Source organism: Hirundo rustica, chromosome 16 (assembly GCF_015227805.2).
Source record: "Hirundo rustica isolate bHirRus1 chromosome 16, bHirRus1.pri.v3, whole genome shotgun sequence".
In the NCBI taxonomy this organism is placed as follows: Eukaryota; Metazoa; Chordata; class Aves; order Passeriformes; family Hirundinidae; genus Hirundo; species Hirundo rustica.
The window spans coordinates 14,981,640-14,993,970 of NC_053465.1; the positions used below are offsets into that span (position 1 = coordinate 14,981,640).

The 12,331-nt window shown below is 38.4% G+C and overlaps 1 protein-coding gene across 1 annotated transcript in view; it reads left to right on the forward strand.

Moving 5' to 3' along the window:
* RBM39 (RNA binding motif protein 39) overlaps positions 1-12,331 on the forward strand; it is a 30,054-nt gene that overhangs the window by 15,363 nt on the left and 2,360 nt on the right. The window contains 9 exon segments of the mRNA XM_040080222.2: positions 74-226; positions 774-911; positions 2,381-2,446; positions 3,470-3,674; positions 3,897-3,974; positions 9,465-9,497; positions 10,534-10,609; positions 10,762-10,790; positions 10,793-10,866. Coding sequence (XP_039936156.1) covers positions 74-226; positions 774-911; positions 2,381-2,446; positions 3,470-3,674; positions 3,897-3,974; positions 9,465-9,497; positions 10,534-10,609; positions 10,762-10,790; positions 10,793-10,866 — 852 coding nt within the window.

Genomic DNA, 12,331 nt, shown 5'->3' on the forward strand with positions numbered 1-12,331 from the left:
GTCTGAGAAATAGGCTGAATTAGATTTTTCCTTTTTCTCTAAAAGTATTTTCCTCTCTGTTCTTGCCTTTCAGGTTCGTGATGTGCGAATGATTTCAGATAGAAATTCCAGACGTTCAAAGGGAATTGCTTATGTTGAATTTGTTGATGTTAGTTCAGTGCCCCTGGCAATAGGACTGACTGGACAGAGAGTCCTGGGTGTGCCTATCATAGTACAGGCATCACAGGTAAGGAATTGTAAACCTCATTTTTGTTCATGCAGAGTTACGCCTCTTGTATCTTGGTGAGAAAGGTAGTGTTTGAAAATTTGGTTACCACTTAATGTTTGGAAAACCTTAACAAAGATGATTATTTAAGCTAGTGATAATGGACTTTTGTTTCCCATAGATAACAGGCAAAGTAAAGTGACTCAAAGTTGTGTAAAGGCATTAGGATAATATAGATCTTAAGCAAGTAATAGTAAAGAATTCTTAATAGTGTTACACAAGTGAAGTCTATATTGTGTATGTTTTCCAGGTAATTTACTAGGTAGAAGCCAGAATTCTGCATGAAGTTGCTCAATTTGAAGGCTTTTGGATTCTCTTGTCTCTGTACTTGGTCATGGTCTTGGGTTTTGTAGTTTTTAAGTTCAAGTCTAATGAATAGATTGCAGATCATGCAGCAGCTTCTGTATGTTTGATGAATCTTCTAGTTTGGGTCTGAGAGATACTTATTTCTTATGTTAGGGGATTTTATTAATTTCTTATTGAAGGTGAATTTTTATTTTCTCCTTAGGCAGAGAAAAACAGAGCAGCAGCAATGGCAAATAATCTGCAGAAGGGCAGTGCTGGTCCTATGAGGCTCTATGTGGGATCATTGCACTTCAACATAACTGAAGATATGCTTCGAGGAATCTTCGAGCCATTTGGCAGGGTAACCTTTTAATTTGGCATGTTGTGTTAGAGTAGTTTATTTGATACCCTGGCTTAGTTGTAAAGCACTGGCAGCTTCTGGAAATAATTCAGCTTCATACTCAAAAAATACTTGTGGCTTTCTTGCACTCCTCTGCCCATGCATCCACAGTGTTGGAGAGCTGAGAAGAGCTTGGATTTGTGCTAGTGTCCAGTGAATTTGAGTGGCAGGTCTTAGAAAGTTCAGAATTAAATGAATACCTGAAATAAGAGAACAGGGAAAAAAAAAATGTGAATCCAGGCAAATACTCGGTGTTGTGTTCTTCTCCAGCAACTTGTAGTATCTTTCCCTTCCAGGATTGTGAATCAAAGCCCCATTTCATGGGTTAAAGCACAAAACACAGAACTGGGGCTGAGGTCACTGAGAATAGTACTATCTATCATCTGTTTCTGATGACTTTTTGCAGCAGCTTTTGCTGATGTTAAGACCATGAACTAGCAGTATGTCCTGTAGATGTCTTGACTCAGGCCCATTCTCACTTGGGAGCATTGGGCAGCAGGATGCAGCATGGTAATAAGTTTATGTAGAGAGAATTATGGAAGTGAAGTTTCCTGTGGAGTTCGTGTGTTAGCCCTACTGTGCTGGGATATATATTATTTAGGTAGGGGAAAAGTTAAATATTCAATATGCTTCTTAATGGGTAAGAAGTCTGTTAATGCTTGAGGTTTTTGCCTACTGTCTTTGGATATGAACTCTGCCTCATATGTATAGTAGCAGTGCTTTTCACATGCTTTATTCAGACTCAGTATGCATATCCCTTTAAATCTCTTGTGCAAAACTCTGGGAAATTGCTACAGTTGATTAAATTTTAATCCACATGGCTGCTCTTGAGGTGGTATGTTGTTGTTTTTTTTTTTTTTTTCCACCAGGGTCTGGCAGTAGGATTAAAGTAGTTTAAGAGTCTTGTATGGAGACTTGTGAGGATCTTTCCTTCTTACTCCATATACTCCAGTTCTTCCCTATGCTACTCTATACTAAATTCAGTAGCTGTAAACTTCTAGGAGTTCCCATGTATCAATAGTTATTAAAATATGCAGCTTTTTCTAAACTCAGTCATGCATACTGATTTTCTTAGCTTGTAAAACAGTGTTTCTCACCATATGTGGTGCTGTGATCAGTGTGTTTCAGTTACAATCTGATCATGTCTGCATGCTCGTTCTGCTAGAATTCTGCATCAGGACCAAGCCTCTACGTTGTAGATGAGCTCAAAACCTTTACATTTACCTGCTTCTGTCTTACTGTTCTAGTACCTGTTTAGCTGGCTGTGTACTAATTGTGAAATGAGGAAGGAATGAGAAACTAATTAAAAAAAATAATAGTTTCACAATCATGTATGTGTATTTGAGCTAGGCTGTTTTCATGATGTGTTCTGATATCTTGGGGTTTGTTCCAAAATGTCGGATAATAAATAGCTTTATTCTTATCTTTAGATTGAAAGTATTCAGCTCATGATGGACAGTGAAACTGGACGCTCAAAAGGATATGGATTCATTACGGTATGACTAGAATTGCCTGGTTTCGTAGACAATTTCTGAGTGTAACCTTCCCATGTAGGAGAATTACCTCTATATATGAGCCTTCCTGTGTTTATCTGTTTGGTTATATAGTAGCAATCTAAACAAAATAAATTAAACATAATCTAAATTTGTTGCATATGCATAGGAACTACTAAATTGCTGCTTTATAACTCCATATATCTCCTTTTAGAAGTGTCATGTTGCAGGATGCAGCATTGGCTTTTTTCTTTGTTTCTGACAGTTGTCTGGGTATTGTGAATAAGCAGTGAATGTATTAAGATGAGAATAGTTTGCTCTGTAGTGAATGCCTGCAAACTCAAATGCTATCTTCTGCAGGCAAAGGCACTAGTAAAGACTGATGGTTTTTATAGCTGAAAATAATTGAATTTGAGCTTTTTAGGGGAAATAAAATTTTAAGAGGCTGGAACTTTCAGTTGAAAACATCTTTCCTCTTTACCCTCAGGTACACAGTTTTGTGAACTTGAGTTTCTTGACTGACCTGGCAATTTGTCATGGGGGAAAAAAGTCTCAGCTGGGACCTCTGGCACGTGGACACAAATGAAACCAAACTTATTATATTGTTCATACTTGATGGTTTTAACACTGATAAAATGCTTGTATGTTTATTTTGATATTTCACAGCATAAAGCAGAACATCTGTTAGGAATAACCTGTAAATACCACGACAGTTTTAATGTTGCAAAGGCATTGAGTGTCACTCTTGAAAGAGAACCACAGCCATGACTTCTGTTGATTGCAGTATATAGATGCTGTAATTTCAACAATATATTTAAATACATAGTACCAAACTATGAGAAAGTAAATACCAAAATGTGCATGTGTTTGGTTTAAATAAAAAATACCAAGCACATTTACATTAGCTTGTTGCTGTTATCTTAAGAGTTTATCCTATTTGCGTAATTGTGGATATTATATACATTAGAAGTGTTTTTGAATCCTGTAGGCAAGTATTAATGAATTTGTGTTTTTTTCAATCTACAGTTCTCAGACTCTGAGTGTGCCAAAAAGGCCCTGGAACAACTCAATGGATTTGAACTGGCTGGAAGGCCAATGAAAGTCGGGCATGTAACTGAGCGTACTGATGCTTCCAGTGCTAGCTCATTTTTGGATAGTGATGAGTTGGAACGAACTGGAATTGACTTGGGAACAACTGGTCGTCTTCAGCTAATGGCAAGACTCGCAGAAGGTGTGTGCAGTGTTGGATAACAATGTTGGATAATGTTGGTATGTGAAAAAGTTTGCAGAATTTAAATAAAAACACTCCACAGAACTGTTAGGATAAATGTATGAAACTTTTATATGCCTGGTATTATCTTCTGACAACAGGAAGATTTCTGATTTTTGATGCTTCTGTTACTGCATCCTAACTGAGTGAAAGGGTCCAAGGTCTTCCTGTGTTCTGTTCTAGGTACTGGTTTGCAGATTCCTCCAGCTGCACAGCAGGCTCTGCAGATGAGTGGATCTTTGGCCTTTGGAGCTGTGACAGGTATGAAATGATGACCTATATATATTTTTTTAAATTTTAAGTTTGAGACAGGAGGTACTTAACTATGTTTTTTGGTCTTCTAAAATGAGAAAACAGGTATTGCAGCATGTTTTACAAACTAAAACGCTTTAAATCCGTAAGCAAATAACTACTTACAGTATATCACAATTTGGATGGGTGTGATTCACTTTGCATATTTTTTCCATATCTGCTGGTTTTCATTCCAAACCTTTATCTCTTCACTATTCTCTGTGCTAGTGGGGATTTCTGTTTTACAGCAGTGTAGGTGTTGACTGTTCAAAATGGCAGGCTTGGAACTGGAAGGGGATTGACCCCTTTAGAAAAACCAGAGCTGTATGAGGGGCAGGAACATTATTGGGACTTTATGAAGGACACATCACAAAGATGGCAGCAGTGTTTTTACAGCATATGTCCTTGTGATGAAAGACATTTTATGTCAGGGAGTTTGTGTGTCTTGCTTGGATTTGGCTATTGTTATCTGTGTGTTCACTAGGTGGGTATGATGGAGTGAGGCTGAGGGATGTGATTGCTGCTGCTTAGTTCATAGCTGGCCTAAAAAAACCAAAAACTGTTCATGGGTCTTCAGAACTAGAGCAGAGAGTAATCTCCCTGAACATTACTTTTTTTGCTGCTTTTGATTAATACTCTGAACAAAGGAGATGAACCTGTCGTAGCAGCAGCAAAGACCTGAATGTTGTAAATAACCTGATGCTGGAATGTGTGGTAAGTGTCAGGAAAGTAGCAAAGAAAAGGTGATATGGTTGTTTGCCTTCCAGCAGAGCTTGTGATGCAAATGACTCAGACTTAATAAGATAAGCCTGAATCATGTAACTGAAGGTCAGATGCAGTCTCGAGAGGAGCATACATAAGAAGCTGTAGACAGTTGTTAAAAAAATACAATAGAGTTATTCTAGAGATGTGCCCTTGGAAGGAAAAGGAACTGGCCAGTGACAGAAAAATGTTGATTGTCTGTTTGAGAAGGATGAAAAATGTACAGTGGTGAAGAAAAAGTGTATCTAGTCTAAAAAGAGAAGGAAAGGTAAGCACCACTGAAGTTAGATCAACATTAATGCAGGTTATAAAGTGGTGTGGCAGTCTTGTGTAGAAACACATGTAGGCAATTAGAAACGAGAACAGTGCTTTAAAAAAACACCAGTCCTTTTCCTCTTTCTGCATTTTAAACAGAGAAGGTCAAAAAAATCCAAGCTCACTAAATCAAGAACACGGCCAACAATGTCTGACACAGCTGAATGGTTCAGGTAGTATGGAATCAGCATGGGAAAACACAGCTGTGGCAAAATAAATTATGAGGCTGAATGCAGGTGTTAGAAGAAGATGCATGTTTAGCAACTGTAGAAATAAAGGTGGTAGGGGTAGCATTGTTCATTCCACTTGTAATGTACAAAAGGAATAATGCAGGCATGTGCAACTTAAGTAACTTTGGAAAAAAGTAAAGCTTTTTGCTGCCGTAGAGTCATGAGCTATCCCCAAAGTGAGATTTGGTTATGGATTAAAGATCTCTTTACTCTTGTTAGAGAAAATTACTACCAGGAATTATGTCATTGTGGGAGACTTTAACTTCCCCGATACAGATTGGAGAAGAATTGCTAGTAATAATGGTGGGGCCCAGATATTCCTGGATGTGATATCCGACAAATTTCTTCATCAAACACTCACTGACTCATGAAGAGGGGATGCTATTTTAAACTCAATTTGGTAAGTAATGAAGATATTACGGATGAGAATAGAAATGACCATTGACTTGAGGGATCATGAGTTTTAAATGGAAGGATACCCAAACAGGTCTAACTGATGGTTGAAGAAACAAGGCAATTAAGTCATCTGGTCTGAGCAACTTGGGTGTTTGAACAGGCAGGATGTGAAAAGTTTCTTCTGTTTCACATTGCTAATGCTGTGTTGGATCTGTATTCTACAGAAAGAAGAAAAAGTCCTGTTAGTGTGAGCTCCACGCTAAACCTGGGTGATCAGCTACCTCAAAAGAAATAAGGAATGACCACACAGCCTATGAAGAATAGGAAAAAGGACTGATAAAACAGTATTTTTAGTCTGGGAAACAGATAAAAAGATAATTGATAATTGCTAACAGTCAGATTGAGTTAGACATTGTAAAAGTCATGAAAGCAATAGGTGATGGTTTATCAACACTTGAGGGAAAAAAAAAACGGAAATGGGACTCAGGTGAATGAAAAACTACTCCCAAGATGTTTCTGTGTTTTTCATTGCCTCAGTTTGTTGTGGGGATATTGGTCATATAGTTTGGAATTTGAGGAAGGTACGCTAGGAATAATGTAGTTCAAAAATCAAAAAAATAAAGTTACTCCCAAGGTAGAAACAAAGCTAAAAGTAAGAGGCTAATGTAAACAGTTCAAAGGAGTAAAACTCCCATAAAATGAGTGATGGAATACATGTGTGAAAAATGAGGTCTCATCTCTGATATTGTCAATAAACATTTTAAGTCCATGATGTGGTATATAGCTGAAACACGTGACTCTTGAGTTACGTATACGTGTAAGAAGAAGAATGTGGTCTGGCCAGTCCCATTAGTGACTAGACTTTGCTCCTTCAGAAGTCATACTAAAGAAGGGTAAACGAGATTATTATGGAAGTATAGCATATTGTCAGAAACTGCATTTAAAAACCAACACTCTGTGATAAAACTGCCTTTCCGTGGCAGAGAAGGAGCAGCTTCTTGCTGGTCTTTAGACTCCTGTCATTTGGAAGTTACTAAACTGAAGAAATGGGTAATACGGGAAGTACAAGGTGTGTTAAGACGTGGCTCAGAGAAAAGGATTTTTTTTACAGGTGAAAGCTTGGAAAGTTGGGGCTGTTGTTAATGCCAGAGTTCAGATATTGGGCTGGTCTTGTGTAATAGTTACATGAATGAAAATGGTCAGCAGTAGGAATAAGGTGAATAAATGCATGGGTGCTGTTGACAAGAAATTCTCAGGGTGTTGTATATTGTTCACCTCTTCGGGGTTAAATCAAATTCCAGTTACATAGTCTGGGAGCTTAGCAGTGGAAGAATGGCCAAGTAGGAGGAAAATATCTAAACACTTCAGTTCATCAGTGCCAGAATATGACCTGGCAGCATGACACATTGTTAAAATATCAGCTGTGTTCCTAGAGGCAAGTACGCCTGAGCATTTGAGGTGTGATGTATACATCCACAAACACTTCCTATAATCCATGTTCAAGAGGGAGTCAATCAGACTGAAGTAGAGAAGGTAAACAAATATTTTTAGGGGGGACACCTTAGAATTTGGCCATTATTCCTATCCTATGGAGAAAATTCCATCAGGAAAAAGAATTTGAAGCTGAACAGTTGTAGCTGTGTTCTCTTTCTGAACATAGGAAATTTAAAATAATCAGCTTATGGAATGTTCTTCTAATGCTTTGAGGGACAAAGCATTCCTTACGTGTGAAAGGAATCTGTTTATGGAAAAAATTGAGATGATGTGCTGCAAAAGAGAATGGGTTAGGTATTATTGTCCTGCATCTCCATTTGATCTCTGTTCTAAGTAATGACTCTGGACACTGGGCAATACTTGGCCAGGCTTTGGCCTATTTAAAGCCATCTGGATTTCAAAATAACCTCATTATTTTAAGACACAAAATACTTTGATAGATATGTCTGTATTTCTACTTTCTCCGTAGATTAAACATGTACAACCATCATGCTAAACTTGCTGCTGTTACAGGTGATATATAAGAACATACTGAAAAAGTTGCTTTGATTCGAATTTGACAGATGTATTAATTTTAGTTTCCACATACTGTTTAAAACTGTGTGTAGGAAAACTGACAGTTAAGAGTGACACTGAATTTCTTAATTCTGAATGATTTTAGAAGTGAGAGGAAAGGACCACTCTTCAGTCATGAGCAACAAGACAATCCAGTTAGCTGATCAAAAGATCTGGTGAGCAGCAGGTTATGTTTCAAAGGTGGTAGATAATTACCCTATGGAACTGGTATGCAAGATAGCGGTAGCTGACTTTGCTGTGTTTAGAACAGCTCTTACTTGGCCCTGGACAGAATTTGCATTGATGATACGTGCAGGGATTCTGGAGCATTTGGCTGTAGAGCCCCAGGCTGACCCACATAGACAACTTCAGCCGGGCATGATGGATTGGAATCACAGCAGAAAAAGTGTCTGTCCTCATCTAAATTGAGACACTTCAGAAATTTGTGGATTTCTTTAAAATGCCTTTGTTTTCAAGAGAGTCTGAGTATTACTTAACTAGGTAATTAGTTACAGGTATGGCCAAAACCAGGCAGTTTCTGCAGAGAATACAGGCTAAGGCAGCATTTGCTATTATGATATTTCTCATTCTGTGGAGGTGAGGACTTTCTGTGTTCGGATCTGGATGGAAAACATGCCAGACATAGCTAGCTGTTTTTACAACTCAGCCTTCAGAGCTTGCTCCTTCCACGTCTTGCTTTTCAGTATGGTTCTTGGTGTGTGTTCTCTGCAAGGCACTTGAAAAGCTAGAGAAAAAATATTTATTCCTGATGGTTCTTCAGTATTGTGGAGGAGGTTTTATTAGAAAGGGAAAAAGTATGTTGATACCTGGTGCTTTCAGGTATTTCCAGGTAAGCTTGGAAGCTTACTTTGTGCTCATCACTTTGCCATTCTCTGAATGAGTGAATTAAGGTGATAGTTTGCTTCAGTCTTCTCACACGTAGTATCTATTAAATGGAACCATGATTGAAGGGGCTTATGCTGACAGTTCTTGAATTCTGAAGTTTTCCGTTAGTTAAGGATGTCAGGTATTTGGAAATGGCTAGAAAGCCTGCATTTGTTTGCTCTCACTTTGAATTGAGACAACTGCATGTTGTTAAACAACTAAATGTTTTCTAGGCATATAACATGTTCTCAACACTTGAAAATGTTTTGAATTTGAAAAATACCAAAGTTACTTGTATCCTTATGCCATCTGTATGAAAGGATAGCAAGAATGAAGCCCATCAAGAAAGCAAGATGAAGTATTGCCTTATTCTGCTTAAATTGAAATTCGATAACTGCTTTAAGAATGTCAGGTTTGGATAGCTGTTTGCTTAACTGTTTTCTGGTAGTAAAGATGTCAGACCACAAAGGTGTGTCAGAATTGCTGTAATTATTTTTTCTCTTGGAGTAAAACATGTATTGTAAAGACCTCAATCACAACAAAAGCAAGTTGGGAGTGATACATTGAATTAAAGGACATGGTCATGTCTGTCCTTTTAAGGTATTGTTTCTCTTTAAAATGCTTTGTGGACATGGAATCTGTCAAGTACAGAATATTCCAGTAGAGAGACTGAAATTAGTGAAACTACTCACAACTAGAGAGGAACAGTGATACTAGAATAAACTCTTAACCACAGAAATACAAGCTGAACAACCTGGCTGGCAGGTAATGATACTGTGATGCTAGCAGGCATACTAATTAACTTCTCTGTATTTTTCTTTAGATTTACAAACAAGACTGTCTCAACAGAATGAAGGTAAACTAGCATTTGATCTGACTTTTAATTAGTAGGTTTTATTTCAGGTGTCTATAGGGGAAATGGTTCTGGTATAGGGTTTGCCCATACTCGAGAAATTGTGTACTGTTAATTAAGTGTCTGTGGGGAATCATGCTGTGATTGATTTTTTTTTTTTTTTTTTTGACTGCAAATTCTTCATAGCATTTTTCTCCAGTATTGATAACATTCCCCAGCCATGTGCTAGTTCAAGAAAATATGTGGGCTGGTATTTGTGGTTGGGTTAGGAGTGTTCTCCCTGCCTCAAAGGGATCATTTGAGAATCAGAAGTTTAGGTTTACTGTCTGTGACTCACTCATTGTCTGACTGCACAACTCTTAATGTCTGAAGTGTATGGGGAAGAGGGCAGCTCCATTGACAGAAGCCTGACGCCTATGGAAGGGCAGCCTGTGTGACTGTTTATGTACTTGGGGTGATGAGCAGCAGTAAATGACAAGTAGTAATTTCACAGTTAAAGGGAAGAGCAATTTCAGTTGTCAAATGTTTGCTACAATCTGTATTGTCAAGGGATGAAAGTGCAGGTACTTAACTTTTGAAGCATAATTCAACATGTTTAAAATAGGTTTTAAGAATTCCCCACGGTATCTGTCCTTTGCTGTGCAGTCAGCTGGGGTAGTGCTGTCTGAGCTGCTGCCAGGCTTCCATGATGAGCAAAACATTAATGGTGCTGCTGGCATACAACTCACACAGACATTTTAGGTGCAAATGTTTAAATGGAAAATCTGACAAAATCAATGTACAAGATTATATTTTCACCTTTCAGCTTCAGTTATAATTCATAATGTGCTGGGTTTTGTAATGATCACTTTAAATGTATCTATCATCAGTAGTGTCTGGTTGAGTTTTGCTTTCCTGCCTTCAATTTCTGTTTAGTCAGAGCTGTTTCTATTACGCTGAATAAATTGGAACCATGCATAGTGGGTTTGTACATATGCTAATGTGATTTTTTTTGTTGTTGGTGTGTTTTTTTTGTTTGTTTTTTTTTTTAATTACACAGTTCTGGCTGCAGCTGTTCTGTACAAACCACTTGCAACACAGTGCTTCCAGCTTTCCAACATGTTTAATCCTCAAACGTAAGTGATTTATTGTTGTCTGTTTGGCATTTGTCAGTGACTTTTAACATGTCTGAAAGAAATCAGAATGTTGCAAAAGTGTGTTTAATGGGTTTTTGTGGATGGATTTTGTCTGGGTGATATCTCTCTCCTGTTTTTCCTTCCCTGTACAGTGAAGAAGAAGCTGGCTGGGACACAGAAATTAAGATGATGTGATTGAGGAATGTAACAAACATGGAGGAGTTATCCACATCTACGTTGACAAAAATTCAGCTCAGGTATGCCTGCTTCTCGGGGACACACTGAGCAGATGTTAGGAGTTCTGTTGCTTTCTTTTGTCTAGGGGGAGCATTAAAAATATGTAATGCAGTTCCTAAACTGCACCTAAATTTCTTGGTTTGTGCAGAATGTAAGTGGTTCCCTCCTATTGTGAATCATTGTGTGTAACTTGGATGTGTGTACAAGCAGCTTTCTGGGTCCTCTGTTTACACAGCTGAATTTCCTCTAGAAGAGCAGTGACCAGTTCAGGCACTTGGCATTTTCCTTAAGCTGTGCCTTTTCCACATGTCAAGGGACTTCAGTTTCTCTTTTAGAGCACAGGCTTCAGCAGAAAGGGCTCTTGCTCCAACAGAATACAGTGTCCGGTAAATGTGTTGCCTCATCCCATGCTTAAAAACAGTTGTGGTCGCTTGTGACATTAAAGACTTGCAGTGGGCAGTCTGAGGGCCTGGAGTTAAACAGGGAAGAGAAAGACTGCTGCTGCTGACTCAATTCCAGATTCATCCTGCATCTTAAACCTAGTGACTATATTTTTCTTCTGATTCACCTTATTTGCATAATCCCCAGACTGGTTACCTCTTCTCTGTATTTTAGCTCTTATAATGTTATAAACTCTGGAAGGTCTGTAATAGATTAACTATCTTGAACCCTTTTTTAAAAGAATTCACAGCCAACAGAAGTTCAGTTTTCAGATGGTTTCATAGCTGGGTTAATTTCTATCCATCAGACTTGTGAAAGTGTCCTCTTGTTTTCCATGCTGAGACCCATGTTCCTGTTGGTGTGCTTAAGTGGGATTGTTCTGCCACGGAGATCCACTTGGCACTCACCAACCATCACTGTCTTGTGCAGCTGCCCCAGTGTCCCCTGAAACCCTTTCCTGGGGGTTACAGAGAGGTTAGAAGGGAGCTTCAGTTTAGCACATTAAGCAACATGCTGCCTTAGCTGGAATCTTATCTTCAAGATCACAGCTGTCATCTTGGACCATTGGACTGATAAGAGGCAGAAACCTTGCCCACAATGTGTTTGTTATTTAGAGAAAATGAAGTATTCTTTGACAGGAAAAAAAAAGGCAAAACAACCAACAACCCAGAACACTTCCCACCTCCAAAAAACCCTCCTAACAACCAAACAAAAAGAGGACTGCACAACCCCCCCAAAAACTACAGCAGCCCTCACATAGGTTCTGAGTACATAGAGCTGCAAAATTGTTTCACATTAGCAGGTGGATTTAAAAGAAGAAACTACAAGCTACTATGTAATGAATTAATGTTTCATAAAAATGAATTCTGTTTTGTCATAGTAGCACAGCAGTGACCCAGATTTAAAATACTCACTGATACAGTTTCCATTGTACCATTCTGTTTTCCAGGCTTAGATTCTGGGCACCTTCAGGGTTCTGTCCCAGGCAGACTTCCATGCTGAAGACTGTCAGGGGTTGGCTTATATTGCTTATTGGTTGTGATT